Consider the following 18,056-nt stretch of genomic DNA (forward strand, 5'->3'; position numbering starts at 1 on the left):
TCTTTATACTAGCGAATGGATAACCATGATAGCTGATGGATAAACAAAATGTGGTATAGCCAAACAATGGAATATTATTTGACCATACAAAGGAATGAGGTACTGATTGTGCTACAACATAGATGAACCTACCCTGAAAATACACAAAGTAAAAGAAGCCTGACACAAAAGGACATATATTCTATGATTGTATGTCTACAAAATGTCCAGAATTGGCAAAGCCATAGAGACAGAAAGTGGATTAGTGGTTGCCCGGGGCCAAGAAGAAGGGGGATAGGAAGTGATTGCTAGTGCGTATAGAATTCTGGAATCAGATAGTGGTGATGGTTGCACAATTCTGGGAATATAGTAAAAAACACCAAATTGTACACTTAAAGGGCAAATTTTATGGTATGGGAGTTATATTTCAAAAAATCTGTGGTTTTTTTAAACAAAGAAAAAAGTCAAGGGAGAACATGAGGTGGAGGGAAATCTGGGCAGCAGGACCCCCCAAAAAACGTTAAAAAAACAGGAGATGAGAAAGCAGTTTTACTAAAGGTTGCCTTTTTTGGCATAGTTGACTTTTTAAACTTTAATTTAAAAACGTGATGGCTAGCTGAGAAAAAAATTAGAAGACATAGACTATAACTACAGCCTAAGGGGTTTAGTTTAGATATGAGGTTTTCCTACCAATGGACGTTAGAGTAAGAGGTTTTCACATCTCTCTTTTTGGTGGACTTAAATAGTGCTCAGAATAGGTTTTACGTGTGCAGGACAATTTGTGGGAGCCCTTCCTGAAGTGGGAGAGGGAGGAATTAGATGACCTTTCATGGTCTTCGCTCTTTCTCTCTCTCTCAGGACACTGTGAGTCCTCAGCCTTCGATATAACTCACTGCCTCTCGGGCATGAGCCTCGGTGAAATAAGAGAGGAGACACTTCTGTTTCTTGAAAACTTTTATTTGGTTTCTATATTCAGCCATAAACACACATTCCTCTTAAGACTGTAAAAGTCTTTTCCTCTAAACAATTAACTTTTTATTAAAAAAAAAAAAACCTGAAGGTGCACTTGCAAACTATTTATTTCAATCATTTGTGTAAAGAAAGTAAATTCAGGCTATGTATAGTTACCTCTACACATGTTATTAATATGAATACATAGAATGTACTTGTCTTGGTAAATAGTTTTAAAACTTCCACAAGCCTTTGAATTGAGTTTTATTTGAAAAATAAAAGAATATCATCCTCAGTCGTGTTTCACAAGGATGGAGTCATCTCTTCTAGGTCCGCCCATTGCTCCTTGCTTTTGGAGAAAACTAGGATCTGCTTTGGGTCCATTCAGCACAGTTTTCTTCACTCTCTGCCCAGGACCCAGATTCCCACAAAAATAAGACAAACTGAGAAAGATGATTAGAGCAAGAAAGTCTCTTCTGGGCCCTGTCACTAGATTCAGATCAGATCCTTTCTAGCCTTTTATTCTCTGGTCAGGTCAGATAGTGCTTCATTTTATGGCAAAGTTTATGTCAGAATTGATGCTCTTTGTTTCGCCATCACACACATTCAACAATATTCATCTATGGAGGAAACATAGAAATTTAAACCTTCCTATTTTGGGGTTAGTAACATAATCTTCCATTTCCAATATTTTCAGATGTCTTTAGCCCAACTGCGTGTTTACTGAATAGTAACAGACTGTGGTCTTAGAGCCAGATCTTGTTAAAACTTGATTTGTTGAGAACATCAACTAAAGAGAAATCCTCGCCAAGACATGAAGCACTTCACCTCGTCGGGAGGGGACCCTGCTCCCTCCCTGCTAAGCAAGAGCATGGTCAAATTGCCCTTTCTCCAGGCCTTCAAGTCCGTCAGCCCAGGTCGAGGTCGGCATGCTTCGATAGGGGTCCAGAAGAATCCGGAAGCACCTGACAATGAGGATGCCCAAGAAAATAAATAACAAAATCACAAAAACAAATGTGGTTTTCTGTTCTAGAGACATGCTAGAATCTGATGATGTATTCCCAAGAGGCGCTAGGGGCGAAGGGATGGGCTGTCCTCCATCCATCGTCCAGGGAAGCCAGAGCACAGGATCTCCCTGTTTCCTTTTCTTCCATCATCAGTCTGCTGAGATCATGGTGGCTGCACCTTGGAGAGGCTGAGATATCTGCTGGAAGAAAGAAAGGGAAGGAAAGTAATAGCTATCAAATAGCAACCTTATTTCTAGGCTCACAGTCATGTTTTTCAGAGAGAAGAAGAAATCCCTAAACTTTTTCACCAGAGATGCTTAATTCTGTATAATTATGGGGAAAAATATTTTACTCCTGCATGAAATTACCAGACTGTCCTCAGAGCAGCCACCTGGGGCCAAGAGAGATGGGCAGAGAAGGCACCCGGAGTACACAAGATGAGAAATGTGCAAGGTAATGTTGACCTCAGAGTGTGCTGCCAACTTGACATCTAAACCCAGTCTCTCCTGCCAAGTCTCTTTTAGCTTCCCTCCAGTAATATTACTCTCACATCATTCTTATAATGGTACCATTGAATGAGCACCAGCTATGTGCCAGGACTGTGGCTAAACACACCATATGTCAGCCGCTCTACTACAAGCTCCGTGAAAGTAGAGATCTCTGTAACCTCAGCAAGGAAACTGAGGCTGGAAAAGCTTCTTAATATAGAAATTCCCTCAGGAAGCATGGGTTCTGGGCTCTGGCCCAGGCCTCCATTTTACTGCTAAATGCATGTAGAACCTTGAAGAGGTCACTAAGCTGTAACATTGGAAGTAGAATTGCCTTTGTACCTCTTGGTGCTATAATAAGGATGAATGTCTGTGAAAACCCTTTGAAAAGTATACAAAGAAGAAAAACAAACAAAACAAAGTTTCGCTTCACTTAAGACATGACTAAGGCTGCTGTGACGCTTCTCCTTTGCTTTCTCTTGCCTGGGCCAAGGGGAAAGGGAGGTGTCTCAGGCTCCTAAACCGTCAAGCTACCATGGCTATTTCTTTTTTCTTTAGAAATCAAAGACCAGGTTCAATACTTGACCCTGGGAAGCACCTAGAGAACTGAGCTAGGGAAAAGGAATTGATCGACTGCATTTTTTTAACCTTACAGCGACTTCTTACTGTTTAAGACCACTTGGCAGAAAGGAAGAGAAGGAAAAAGACAAGTTATCGCTATTTCCATTTTTCTGACAGGAAAATGGAGGTATATGGATATTATTGTTTGTCTTTAAAGGTAAATTGAAGTATACACAAAGGCCATTAAAAGCTTCAGATATTGAATTAAATCTTAAATTTTGTAAAGGAAAGTATCTATATTAGGCATTACTATATAGAAAAATCATGACATATTTATTGATGAGTCTGTCTACAAGAAAAATTATTAGCAGAGTAGTGAGCAATGGAAATTAACATGGCTTAAAAAAATTATGCTCAATGAAAATAATCAAACAAATAAAAATAGACATTATGACCTAAAACATTAACACAGTATTTCTTCAGTTAACTTATAATCATTGCCTTGAAGTATAGCATTAGTGATCATAATAACAGTTTGCTTCTATGCTGACACTTCAAAGTTTATACAATCATAGTTTAAAAAACAGTTTATAAAAGGAATTACAACCAGTATCTGGGAGGAAGGAGTTAGCAGTTTAGGGGGAAAGAATATTTTGCAGCTCCATAACTGAATTTTTTTTTTAAGTCTGGAATAGTTGCAAGGGATTCATTTATGATTCGTTTTTTTTTGTTTTTGAAGTAAGATTGGGATAAAATTTGGCAGTATTCTTTTTAAATAAGCTCATTAGGAATATAGAGTATGTTGATGGATTGAGTTTGGCTTTGGTTTGCATTTTTGTTTTGTTTTTTGAGGGTTTTTTGGTGAGGAAAACTGGCCCTGAGCTAACATCTGTTGCCAATCTTCCTCTTTTTGCTTGAGGAAGACGGTCCCTGAGCTAATACCTGTGCCAACCTTCCTCCACCTTGCACGTGGGACACAGCCACAGCATGACTTGACAATCAGTGTGCAGGTCCAAGCCTGGAATCGAACCCACAAACCCCAGGCCTCCAAAGCAGAGTGCACAAACTCAACCACAACACCCCCGGGGCACTTTGGGTGTTAATTCTGGATAGGTAACTGGGGCTGAGAGGAGGGAGCTGGAAAGGATGACCAGAGCTTCCAATGCAGCTGTCTTAATGCTTCCGACGAGGGCTATGTGTACGTACCCAAAATACCCAAACTGAACTTAATCATACCAAATATAAAATTCTCCATGGGCTGGGTCAAAAGAAAGTCATGTGGTGATAGAGGAATAGATGCCTAAGCTGTCTCTGCCACAGGCCCTCTTGTCTTTTCATGTCCTACTGAGGATCCCCTCTCTTGGATCCCTGCCCTCCCTGCTGGCTTGCAAGAATCCCATTCTTCATCCATTTCCCTTCAGCCCAAATGAGGCCAGAGTCCTTTTCTTTGTCTATTCTCAATACAGCTGAGACAGGTATGCATTTTCTGAAAGTTCTTTATGAAAACATTACACAATCCAAAAAGGAAATATAGGAAAATTCAAGACCATTTACTGTGTAAATTTTAACACAAAGATTTCTGGCTCTGTGAGGTTCAATGAAAACAGTGAAGAACTGGGTATAGGACCTTTTGAGTCTGGGATAATGACTCCCCAGCCACAAGCTGGCTGACTTGTATAGTAATACCTTGTTTAGTGCCTCCCTTCCCGCCTCTAGTCTCCACTTGAGAGCCATCTTGACACCCAGGAGCAGCCTTCCCCAGGCTTGTCCTTCATACAAGGCAAAATGCCAAGTCTTTTCTCCTAGCTCAACATCTCATACTTCTAGGCTTCTTCCATACCTCACTTTTAGAGCTGGAATAGCATTCATTTGGGGCCTACAGTGATGGGTAACCATTCTAAGAAGCCCCAGCAAATAACCTAGGGATTCTGATTTAGATTAGCAGCCACGTCTCCCTCTTCAGTCTCCCTAGGAATAAGTTTGGGCCCTGGCTCCTTCACAGGGAAGCCAACTATTAGAATGATTTAAAAATCCATTTTAATTTGCAGTTGTACCACCCTATGCTGATTAAAAGGCAGATGCAAGGATATGGTTAACCCTCTTTGCAGCCCGATCAGATGTTTTGAGAAGCCTGCTAAAATATAAATATATATTCTCCAACCCCTTCCAGATTTACCAAATGGATGACAAAATGGAGATGAAAGGATTTTGGCAACTCTACAGTTCTTTATAAATTGTAAGCCTCTCACCTCCCAACATACTGTGGTGCCCAAGTTCTTATTAAAATAACTTCATTTGGTCAGATCATCAAAGGCTCCTGTTAAATGGCAATATTTTACTAAGGAAAGTGACACATTAACACATTAGTAGGGATTTGTCTATGAAAACTGTTTCTACTTTAAGGAGGAGGATGTGAGGTGGACAGAAAGGGGCTTGAAGGAAGGCCTTGCTGAGAGTGAGAGGCTGCTGAGAGGAGCTGGGAGGAGCAGACTTGGGTGCTATGAGCAGAAGACCCAGCAGGAGAGTCCTGGGGAGAGATGAAGGGTAGTGGGTGGCGATGAGATGGTTATAAAGGGATATGGGGATACAGAGACCCAGAAAGAAATGCCAACTATTCCACAATTTTCCCTAGGACTGATTGAAATCCCTGGAAAAGCCTGTTTAATTTCAAACCTGTAATCAGCTAATCAATAATTTACAAATTTGGAAAGCTCAATAGCATGTGTAAGTTAAAGGAAGCATCAGATATAACAAGATGCAGGAAAAGAAATAAATGTAATCACTTGACTAGCACGGTACAAAAATATTCAAAGACATCTACATTTTTTTAAATGCTTATCTTGGAATAAAATGTCCCTTTTTGGTAAAAATGAGTCTTAGAAAATGTTTAAAATTGCTTTTAACTGTAATGATTTCTTTCTTTTAGATAAATAGTGAAACCTGGGCAAGTAAATTATTTCAAAAGATTCTGAGACAACCATCATAAGTGTTTATAATAACGAAAGGTAATTATTTTAAGTATAAGAAAGACCAGTTACTCACGGCAGTATTTTAATCCTGAGTGGCTTCCCCCATCACACAGCACATCTATGTCTTCGCTTCGCCAGGTCCATTTGTGTGTGCTCAGGAAAGAAAATCTGATTTTAATACTGGACCAAGGAAACCTTAATTAAAAGATGCCATTTTTCAAAAATCATGTAATACTCCCTTTTCTCAAGCCTAGCTCCCTAGACTCTGTGATAGGAACAAAGTCTAAAACATCCTGAATTACTCATGAAGCCCTGTGAGCAGTCCACCTTACCCGGAGTCATTCTCACTATTACCCACTCACTTCAGTTACAGTAATTTGCAAAGAGGCCCTCTCTTTCTTTCCTCACATTTTCTACATACTGCATCAAGATTCATCTTTTTAAGCTCAGATCTTACCACTCATCCCTTCAGAAAACCTTTGTACTCCAATGTCCAAGGCCCTAACCCGCCCATTAACCCCTTTAGGGACCTGATACCCCTGTTTTCTGGACCACGGTTTGAGACATAGTCTAACAATGGAATTTTTCTAAGCTATAAATTTATTTTCATATTAAGTTTAAAAAGGAACAAACATCCAATCACTTTTGGTTTCGAGTAAAATGACCGATGTATTGATAAGAACGAACTTACGTGTAATTGAGCCTGGAGATGCCTGAGGATAACGTCCTCACTTTGTCTGCTCTTCAGCCCAACCTCACACTTGCTGTGCTCCGACCACCTCCAGGTTTCCCCCCTCTGAGCTTTTAGTCATGATACTCTCCTCCTCACCCTGTTCCCATCTGTGGACTTCTCTCCCTCCCTCAGGGTCCATACCAAACACCACCTTGTTGTGGCGCCTACACCTCTCCCTTCATCAGAGTCATGGAGTGCTGTCTGCTCTGTCTCCAGGAGCACTTCCCCTGCATTCTGTGGCAGCACCTATTTCAGGAGAAGTCTCCATGGTGTTCTGCCTCCTTCTCCTTATTAAACAACAAGCTCCTTGAAGAATCCCTTGCTGTTCTGGGATCACTGCCTCTTTAAATAGAGATTGAATTAAATCTCTGGCCCCTCAGTCCCGGGAACCGAATTCAAACTTTGAGGTGCCAGCTGATACAGAGAGGAGGAAAAAAAGCTCATGTCATCCAGCCAAACTGGGATGTCAGACCATTGTGTTTGAAATAGATCTTGTTTCAAAGAATCACAGATAGTCCAAATCACAATGACACTTTAATAGTCACAGATCTCATGATTGGAAAAGCAGTTATTTGGCTCTCTAAATTTTTCTTGGCCTCAATGCTGATGGGTGGGGTCTGAAATAGAAAAATCAGCTGGCGATAAGCAGTTTCCCTTCTATTTAAGGGGTCAACCCTTTCTTACCTAATCTGCTCCTTTGGTGGGGAAGGGCAGCCATTTAAAGTATTCTGAATCCACATGTCTCACATGGAAACTATAAATGTCAATGTGTACCCTTCTCAGGCCGGGATCCTTCGTACATTTCATTTCATTAGCATCTCATTATACAATCTTACAGTAAGGAAAAATATTTTATCTGAAGAAAATATATCTTAAAGCAATGACATGTTTCTTTTCTTTTTAAAGTGACAGCCATTTGGCATCTTGTTCTGCGGAACCGCACACAGGCATTTGATTCTACCATCCCACTTTTGTGGTCCTTGACTCAAGTGCCCACCCCCCCACAATGGGTTGCAATGATAATAGTTGCAGCAGATGCAGCACACATGTAGTCCTGCCTGGCACAGAGTGAGTGTTCAATAAATAGGTGATGATGAGTGAGTGTGGGCTCTTTATTTCTGATTTCTCTTACACAAGCAAGCACACAAAGGAATGAAGATTATGAGTAAACTACCCCAAATCATAAAAATCAATTACCAAAAGAGTACCATCCCCCAAAGGATGCTGGTTGGCAAGTTTTTCTCCGGCATGCTGGAATGAGTAGAAAGTTGTCATCTCTCAGCTGCTAGCGCTATGCCGGGTACAGTTAAGCAACGCTGTCTGTATTTTAAGTATTCCTAAACCACATAATTGCCATCCTAATTTTTAAAACTTCCAGGCCAGAAACCTAGCTATGTGACTTGACAAAGTGGATGTAAAAACAGTCATCCATTGAGCGAGAACACTCACAGGCTTGTCCAGTTTACATTCACATGTGACGGACAGGACACTTTGTCCTACAAAGACATCCTGTGTACCTGATTTATATTTATCTGGCAGACTAGGGAGACTAATCTGTAGTCTGTAACAGGAAGGGAATTGGCTAGCCAGGCAGGACTGAACTTGCAGTCACTGGCTGAGACAGACTTGCTCAAAGTGCTGCATTATTCTGCAACTGCTCTGAAGCCGACTGTTGAGACAGTAACACGGCTTTCAATGATTAAAGGGATACATATCCTGAGACTGAGGCGAAATAGACTCACCCTCTACCTTTTGAGCTAAAGGAGGCCTCAGCGGCACTGCTGTTTCCATAGCTGGAGTCTCCGGAGGTCCACCTCACCCTCCACCCCACCCACCCACCGCTGCCATGTAAACATCCCAGGCAACCCTTTATACACCTCCCCCCACGGTCGTGAGCCTTCCACAAACCACCTCATCATCTAACTAATTGAATCGCTACACAAGCAAAAGTTATTCACCTACGAGTCTTGTGGAAATTCTGTGTATGAGCCCAGTGAAAAGCAACTTGCATTCCAGGATGTGCACACAAAGATACAAAATGTTTTCTGTAAATTCAAAGAACCAGCCAAGAACTTCAGATAAAGATTTCCTGGCTCTTTCTAGGTGCTTCATGCATTTTAACTGCCCCCCGCCCTCCCTTTTTGGCTCACATAAATACACGGCAACTTTCATATTCTTCTTTTCCAAATACAGCCCCCCTGTTCCAATACAATAGCCCTGATGTTTTAGAATTCACAGGACAGCTAAGGGTAAATATTATTTTATGTACTCAAAAAATAGACCCAAGTCCACTAGAAGGCCCATAAAAAATGATTTTAAGGACATGCGAATGTGGTCAGCTACGAATGTCAACAGGCAGTTTCAGAACTGTTGCCAGCCCCCACTGCTGCACTGGCTGGTCTGTTCCCTCCGGCTGTCCCTGCAGAGTCAGCCTGCAGACACTTCTGCTTGGGTTTGGGAGTGGACCCTGCTGTTCCCAGCTCACCGATGCTTGTCAGCTCTGGGTCAGCAGGCCACCTTTCTCTTCAGCCTGAACCCTAACCTCAGCTTGACTTCTTCCCTATCTTCATCTTCTTCCTAACATCTGCTTGGAGAGTTTTAAAGGGACTGCAGGGCAAGGCTGCAGCCTCGCTGAGAACATCAGAAAAATACCACGCCAGTGCCCAGTCAGCATCTGGGGGTATCAAAAGGCACCACCAGCAAACTAAACTTAACTTCAAACAATAAACCTCCTGTTCTGCCTAGTTTTCTTTCTCCTTCCTTGTGTGTTTCCTAGTGAAAAAGACTGCTTGCTGATACCTCAAAAGCCTAGGGCTGCACACTGCTCATCACCCGGAGACACCAGGGACAGTCAGTGCTGTCATTGTGAGTTGTTGAGTTGTGATCCTTCATAAACAAATTAAAACATCCCAGTTACATTTCAGAAGGTTGCACCTTATAGGTGAATGGAAAAAGAAATATTGTAACGGGCAAACAGCTTTCAAGAATAATTTACTGCAGCTTAGCAAAGAAGAAAGCCTGGTTTACTTCTCCTCTATCCAGTATCAGTAGCATTATAAACTTAAGCATGCTTTAAAAATAAAGGCGTTATTACATTTTACCCCTTCGTTATTAACTTTACCTAGCAACTGTTTAATTAGACTTTTAGCTAGATTTAAATTCAGAACTTGGATCCAAAAGGCATCTATGCGATTATGCTCATGCATAAATTGTAAAGTTAGAGAAAAGCATTAATTAGCTCATCAAAGACACAGTTTTGGTGAAGTACCTGGATCTGGCTGAACAAACACTTGATCCATTTCCTGGTGGAACAGTTACAGGTAGTTACAAGCCTCTTTAGTTTCCATTCTTCCCGACCAAGCTGTGTTAAAGCAGTAGGCAGTGGTAGCTGCAAGCAGCTCACCCCAGATCTAAAGCTGTTGTTTCAGGCTTAGAAACTTCCCATCAAAACCCCCGAGTTACAGGAGCATCGTCTTTCTGTGTGAGGCATCATTAGCGGCCAATACGGCGGCTTCTTTGAGGTGAGCCATGATTTCAGTTCTGCCTCAGCAACTCTTCAGAGGATTCTGCTTCAGTGAGTAGAGGCAGTATCCTAGCAGTGTGTCTGAAATCGTCTTCAAGAAATCATTAACATTCAAAAGGAGTATGGGGGAAATATCACAGGGCATTCCCATACCTTTTCAAAATCAAAGCCATAAATCTACCAGTGCTCTGTCTTCTCTATTGATTGTTGACACTATTCCTCTTTGGGGATGTCAATTAGCACCTTGCAGCAACCAGCCTTCATATTGATTACGGTTTATGACCTTCAGGCCAACTTACTTAATGGGAAGACTTCTAGAGAAGGGCATCAACTTAGCATTTGGGAGATGAAGGAAAGACTCCTTTTCCTAAAGAAAATGAAATTGACCTTTCAGAAAAGCAGCAATTATGGGAGACAAAGAGGAAAGAACAATTAAAAAACAGAACCATATTTTCACCACCTATTTGTAAATTTGCTAGGGTGTAGGTTGCCGGGTCCAGTGTCTCCTTTGGCCAGCCTGCATAATGGTGACCTTGGCACGCGCCTCACCCCACCCAGGCTGCTTGAGACCACTTGATGAATAAAGATAGATCTTTGTTGGGAGAAAGCTGTTCTAACTCTACAGATTCTAGTTACATGGCACAACACTTAAATTATTTTCCTTGGATGGAATGTCTAAATAAATTTGGAAAATATTTTAGGATAAAATTCATCTTTTAAAAAAACGCTTCTCCGGAAAGAATTCAGCATAATCTTTAAGATGGAACATCCTCGTTTTTTGGCAACTCACCACATTCTTTGTTGAAGTGGAAGCATAGTTAGTGACAACACCCACCCACCAAATGATGGGGTGCATGATATTTAAGGCTGACTTTGTGCCTGTCAGCTATGCTGTCTCTTCTGTTCTGGTGAGAAGCGGGCCATTACCCAGTAGCACCAGGGGACTGGGACAAAGCTCATTTTCTAAGAGGAAAACTCCCATCTGCTGGCAACAGACCACAATCCTGGATTGGCCTCAGACCCAAAAAATTCAAATGCTAAATGTTAAGACCTGATGTCAATCAAACGCTTGACATTAGAACCTAACCTGACGAGAACATGAAGGTCCTTTCCCTATATGTTTTCTGGATTTTTAACTGAATTCCCTTTCCAATTAGTTTTACTTACTGTATTTTCTCTCTCTCTCTCTCTCTCACACACACACACACACACACACACACACACAAAACAATGGGACAAATGAAATCTAACAGAGCACTATCATTCAATACTAACTGGTATCCTTTGTGCTTTTCAGTCGACGCGCTGGTAGACGGAGCGCCCTGTCTCAGTAATGCCAACGGAGTGTGGTTCAGAGAACATTCTGACCCCACCCTCACTTATATACTTATCATTCCATGTGGTAAGAAAGTACTCTAGTTAGAAATGAGCCTGGGTTCCTGCGGGCTCGCCCTGCCCAAGAGGCCTCCTCAGATATTGTTTTAGCCTATAGACTCATTGAGGTGGAAGGGAACATGAGAGGGCCGTGGCTGTCCTCTAGCTACTCCTCAGGCTGAAACCATCCCAGAGAGATCAGCGCCTGGCCTATTTTTAAAACTCTCCAGAGAAGTAGATTCCATAACGCCCTCTGACAACCTCTGTTTAACTCCTCTGCTACTTACTTAGTCTAAATAGGTTGGCGTATTTCTTTTCATTCTATCCTTGCTGCAAAAAGTCAGTCATTAACCACCTCAAAATTTTGTTAGAATGATCTTCCCCCAAGGAAGTTGGACTAAGTAAACCAAAGAACATTTGATGAAGATCTAATGCTACGAAAGATCTTTCAGCCAAGTGTGGATGCTTCGTTTATGAGAGAATTACAATTGGAACTATTGGGAAAGCCCTTCCTCTACACAGTTGCCTTATGTGAATCATCATGAATTCTGAAACAATGAATAAGGATTTATGAAAAGTCCAGTCCTTTGGACATTTCATAGTAGGTCCTTTTTATTTAGTCTTTAGTAATCTTTATAGCTCTTCTCTGAATTCTTGCCCAAATTTTTGCTTTCTGGTCCAGCTTTCAACAGGGAGCCTAGAATGCTACACAGAGCTGTATAAAGCTCAGACTAACATGGAATTGTGATGAAATAGGACGATTTCACAGGTCATATATGCTAGGCTTCTCTTATCCATTCTGATCCCAGGGTTATTCCTGGGTGTTAATTCAGTCTTTCTTTTTAACCACACAATATCATGAGTCAATATTGTTAGATATCCATTTTAAGAACTTTTCCTACATTCTAATTTCAAGTTTCACCTTTAATGTTTGTTAGGTGATGATTCTTTCCTAAACGCCCTATGCTGCACTTTTCCATGAAGAAATAGACAACAAGTATGGAAAAAGACTTCACGAGCTGTCAAGCTTTATGCCACCGCAGGCTGTGTTATTATTATTATTATCATCATTGTGTTTCTTTCTGGCTCTGCCTAATTCTCAAAATAAAATTGAATCAATTCTTGGTAAAGGTTCAAAATATAAATGATTTTCTTTTCATTTTTTTTCCTTTTTTTGGGGGGGGGGGAAGATTAGCCCTGAGCTAACTACTTCCAATCCTCCTCTTTTTGCTGAGGAAGACTGGCCCTGAGCTAACATCCATGCCCATCTTCCTCTACTTTATACACGGGACTCCTACCACAGCATGGCTTTTGCCAAGTGGTGCCATGTCCACACCTGGGATCCAAACTGGCGAACCCTGGGCCCCCGAGAAGTGGAATGTGCAAACTTAACTGCTGCGCCACCGGACCAGCCCCTCTTTTCATTTTTATCACTAGATTCTTTGTACAAATCTTTACTTCCTTCCTTCATGTATGTTTTTTCTTTCACATATTCAGGAAACATTCACTAAGTTCATTCAAGAGTCAGATATGTTCTATGTTAGGTGTTGCAAAGAATAAAAACACGAGTGCTAGGACCCCACTTCAGTTTGTTCAGGTTGTGCACTGTACAACTCTAGGACGCTCCCTGATAAGGGCCCAGAAGAACTCAACTTCTAGCAACAGTTGCTAAGCTTCTTGACAAACTAGCCCACCTCCACTATTTTCCACTTCCTTACCTCCCCTTCACTGCTCACCCAGCAGACATCTAAATTATGCCCTCCCCTCTCTACAGAACCTGATTTCACAAGGTCATCTATGGCTTCTAATGGTCTCAAGCAAAGAAAAAAAGGCTTTAGCATTTATCTTTCTTGCTCTTTGTGGCAGTGTTGGACATGGCTGACCACTCTCTTCAACGAAGGTCCAGATGAAAGAATATGCAGAGCAAGGGCAACTGGCAGGAACTGGCATCTCAGCCCTTAGGTGCCCTCTCCCTTGGTGCCCTCTTGGTGACTTCTCCCTTCATAGTCTCACTTTTAAAAAGTTTTTTAAAAATCGCTACATCATGTAATATGATTTTTTTTCTTAAAAAATCAAGATTAGCTCTGTTTCTAATATCCCTCTGGTTTGCCCGGTCTAAGTTTATTTATCCACTCGTTATCTTCACAGGTCAGTGAACATTCAAAGCTCAAGGGAGCAGTGGGGAAGGTTTAATAACGGCCAAACCAAGCCCAAAAATTAGGATCTGTACTCGAGCATTATCAAAAGCAAGCAGGTGAAAGTCCAACTGCAAAGCGGCAGCCTCCTGGTTTGATCTTTTCTTGAATGCGTTTCTGCGCACATCACATCTGTGGCATGTTGAATGCTCAATTAGTAGCTGATGAATCTGGACTGGAGAAGAATTCAAAATGAGAATGAGGAACAAACAGTGCTGCAACTCAGTGGCAATGTATTTGAAAGAAGAACACTGACAGGATTTAATACTTGTGAGGATTCCGATTACCCTACAAAATTAACAAATTTGTTCGTGCCCTCCTTGATAAGTCGAAAATAATAAAGCACAGAGGAAGGAAATGCATCATGCTCGTGAAAAAGCTGATGTCCAACCCTAAGAAGGGGCAACTGCACGAAATATGCCACAATAGTTCTATTGAAAGACAATATTTGCAAAATTTTAGTTATTAATTCTAATTACAATATGAAAGTGTAAGAACATCACTATGGGTTATTCACTGTTCAAAGGAAGTTCATACTGAGGAGTTAACAGCCTGCTGAGTAAATTTATTCTTTTAAAATGACTTGTACAATAATAACAATTTTCCTAATGACTGTGAACTAATGCCTTTAAAATGTCATATAAAGTGCCAATTAGAGTTTTATACAAACCATGCCTCTAAATGTTTATGCAGTCATTTTGGCATTGTTCTTTCTTTCTGCTCAACAGCTGCATTTTAGAAGGAAACTACTGCATGGACGGTTTGAAGATTGAGCGGCTTAGAACATTTAGATGATTTAGAAAATGAAATAGAACGTACCTGAGAATTACTGACCCATTAGCCTGATTTTTATACCTGACAAAATTCTGGAACTAAACATCTTGCCACTGAAAAGTTAATTTGAAAACACCCAGAGGGAAAAAAATCACACATAACAGTCAAAAAATGCTCATTAAAAAATTTATGAAAAACCAATCCCAACTTCTGCTATTTAAATTTGTAGATGTGGTGGAGAGGAGGCTGAGGAAATGGTAATAAACTGAAGTTATGACATATGGTCATTGAATGCAAGTTTCAGCTGCCTCAATGCTGCATCTTATAGATGATGTAATCACTGCTTAAAAAACATTTAACTTCACAAATATTTCAATGGACCAATCAAAAGTTCCAGTCATAGAGTGTATCATTTAAAAAGGTAGATATTAAGGGTACATCTTTCTCTTCCAATTCTATGTTCCAAACTTTGGTAGGTCTACCATCTATAATTTTGTCTATAAATAATATATATCATATCTTTATATATAGTAAGTATGCAGACATTATAAATCATCTGTATTTCTGTTATATATAATGTTAAATTGCCTCACGAGCTTGTTAAGCTTGCAGATTTAGGGGGCCCAGGCCCAGACTATTTAATTCAGTAAGGCAGAGAATCCGTATTTTGAATCAGAAACCTATATGGTCAATGATGTAGAGCATATGCCGTCCACACTTGGAAAATGATATAGTGAAATGGATTTCTTTTCCGCCCCTTGATTGTTTGGCCATATTAGGCATTTTAACTCTGTGAGAGAAGAGCTTTAAGCTTAAAATTTGAGGTATCACAAACCTCTTTGAAAAACTGTTTAAATACATAGACTGATCATTAGAAAAAGGCATATGCCCTGCATTGAGAATGCCTGAAATTCCCATTTAAAATACACACGTCTTCTCTTCCTCCCTTCCTTTCTGCCTCCCCTCGGACCTCCCATTAAAGTGGCAGTAGACAATGGCCAGATTAGAGCCCATAGTGATAAAGACAACAGTGTGGAACATGAGGCAGAGGGAAGCTTGGTCTATTTCTGGGAGAGGGAAAGTGGCTGGAGGAGAGCTGAACAATGAAGCAGAGCTTAGTAAACATGCAGAGGGGGCTACAGCTGCAGAGGGGTGATGGCCTGGCAGGGAAGACAAAAGTCAGGAATGAGAAGTGGGGCTAAAAATAGGAAGAAGTGGAGGCCTGGGGACAAATGAGTGACCCCACTGTCTCCTGGAGATTGTAGAAGGAACTACAGGGCTGGGAATCCCAACGTAAATATTGGGAGAAGTGGTGGTGAAGATTGAGCTAAATCATCACTTATGATAACAAGAAGAGAAAAGAGAATATCAGCCTCAATAAAATAGGCAAGAGTGATGTCAATCTATTAATAAGAAAATAAAAAGAGAACTAAAAAAATCAATGTTAAAATTTTGTTCTCCCTGGGGTTAGACTCAAGAGCTGAGGGCAGCACACAGGGTGACACTTCATTATAGGCACTTCCATGCAGTTTGATTGTTTAACCATGTTTAAGTATGTGCAAGCTCACATTGCAAAATTTGTCAGTGTCGTATGGACAAACCATTAAAAAATAAATAAAAACCTTGCCTGAAACCCAGGCAATGAGTCTCTTTTGATGGATTCCTATATGCCTGCAGCAAATGAGTGGATAATCCTCTGAGGACAAGGGCTTCCTCAAACACCCAGAATCTCCTCTCAGGGGCTGTGGTCTATTCGGCACGTAAGTAAAGCTAATTCTTCTTGGTTCTCCTCACACATCTTGTGTGCACTTAAAAATGTGATTTCTTGTAACCACATACAGTGCAATAAAATCTAAACTATTGCCCTGGTTTTCCTGTATTATGCAGACATCATCTGTTTTTATATGTGTTATGTATTTATTCATTTATATAGCTAACTTCTATTTAATTATTTATTTGCTCATTTATTTATGTGTATGCATTTATACACCATTAAATATCAGAAATGTTTGAAGAAAGCTATAAAGGAGATTATAATGACATATTCAATGAATTTTCCCATTGCTGATCTAAAAAAGGCTGGATTTAATATTTTCAAATTTTGAAGAATAAAATCTTTTTAGAATGGTTGTTTGGCTGAAGCACAAGTTACCATATAAAATCTAAAAAAACCTATGTCTTTTATAAACTTTATTTTGCAGCAATGGTACATAAACAAATGCAATAGTATATAGTACTTCAGTCTGTTCAGTATATATTACTAACACAAAGGTGAAAATGCTGAATGGTAAATTAATAGGGACTGAATACAATTCAGGAAAAATTTTCAAAGAGCTTATGAAAAGGCAACTCTTCATTTGAAATGCTCAAGAATAGCACCTTTAAAATAATTGAGACAGAGCAGATATTAGCAACTCTCACTTCCATTTGCTTTCGTCCTCATGAGAATGCCCTTCAGCATTGCTGTCAGGAGGGGCCCTTGCTTTTGTTCTCAACATTTTTCTTAATTCAAAAATGGTTGTGGGGTCAATTGAGAAAAATGAACCTTTAGTGTTGCCAATAGTCCTGCAACTGATGTTGCGTATCATGAATATGGTTGGGGGTTTGGGTCAAATGACAGTACCATATTCAGTGGACTATAGATTACTAATGTGTAAACCAAGAAAAGCCGTATTTGCAAATGGGAAAAGGATGAAGAAAAATCTCTCCATTGTTCCCTGCATGTGCCCACATTCCTGGGCCAAGTCAGGATGGCAGAATGGGCCATACATCATTAACAGTCGTCCCTTCCCTGCTTCTGCCTTCAAAAATTAGCCTCCATGATCTGCAATGAGCTCTCACTGGCTCTTGGGGCTCTGTCTTGATTTCCCTCTATGGGAGTCCACACCTTGTTTGTCAACCTGATTATAATTCCTTGCATTTTTTTCCAAAACCTTTCTCATTCTGTAATCCCATCCCTCCAAAACCACAATTTTCCTACGTCATCTGTTTATCTAAAATAATAAATTACCTTTGTCCCTTCAAGTATTGTCCATTCCAAGGCTAAGGGGCTCAGGAAGCTACATATGACAGAGAAGAATAACTTATTTTTTCAACTCCACTCAACAACTGTATTATATCTTTTTATATCTCCTTAATATCTAATACCACAAAAGCAGTAGTAAGGTAATAATGATGATGATAATTAGGATAACAACACATTCATCATAACAAAACTCAGCAGCCTTGTATCTTTGGTCTCCTTAGACTTTGACCTCTTACAATAGAAAAAAGTGGACCCTTTTACATAATTTTATCCAGTGAAAGTAGTGTGCGTGTGTGTGTGTGTGAGTGAATTTGTTCTGACTTTCTGATTAGGCTGTGAGATACTTGAGAATAAAAGAGGCTGGGTGTCCTATTAATTCATTTTTTGCTTGACTGGCTATGATATTGGGAGAGGTAAAAAATTTACCCATAGACTTCACTCTCTGTTACAAATTGTCCTAAGTAAACACTGTAGTCA

The 18,056-nt window shown here is 40.3% G+C and overlaps 1 protein-coding gene across 13 annotated transcripts; it reads right to left on the bottom strand.

Moving 5' to 3' along the window:
• Positions 1–915: 915 nt before the first annotated feature.
• CTXN3 (cortexin 3) lies at positions 916–10,348 on the bottom strand. 13 transcript variants are annotated; one of them, XR_011505860.1, is made up of 3 exons: positions 9,957–10,348; positions 6,029–6,108; positions 916–2,137 (listed from the first exon to the last, which is right to left on the bottom strand). XR_011505860.1 is itself a non-coding variant. In XM_044743723.2 (3 exons), the coding sequence occupies exon 3, from the start codon at positions 2,033–2,035 to the stop codon at positions 1,790–1,792; it is 246 nt and encodes an 81-aa protein (XP_044599658.1). In that variant the 5' UTR covers positions 2,036–2,134; positions 6,029–6,108; positions 9,957–10,162; the 3' UTR covers positions 916–1,789. The 13 variants fall into 13 exon arrangements, 10 of the variants coding, with proteins under 10 accessions (XP_044599658.1, XP_070373591.1, XP_070373590.1 ...); XR_011505858.1 differs by having other exon boundaries at positions 916–2,134; positions 6,029–6,150; positions 9,957–10,217; XR_011505859.1 differs by lacking the exon at positions 9,957–10,348 and adding an exon at positions 6,647–7,207 and having other exon boundaries at positions 6,029–6,135.
• Positions 10,349–18,056: the final 7,708 nt, after the last annotated feature.

This window comes from Equus asinus, chromosome 9 (genome assembly GCF_041296235.1).
Source record: "Equus asinus isolate D_3611 breed Donkey chromosome 9, EquAss-T2T_v2, whole genome shotgun sequence".
Taxonomy (NCBI): domain Eukaryota; kingdom Metazoa; phylum Chordata; class Mammalia; order Perissodactyla; family Equidae; genus Equus; species Equus asinus.

Coding starts and splice junctions, on each gene's coding strand:
- CTXN3 (XM_044743723.2), bottom strand. CDS start 2,035: ATGGATGGAGGACAGCCCATCCCTTCGCCCCTAGCGCCTCTTGGGAAT.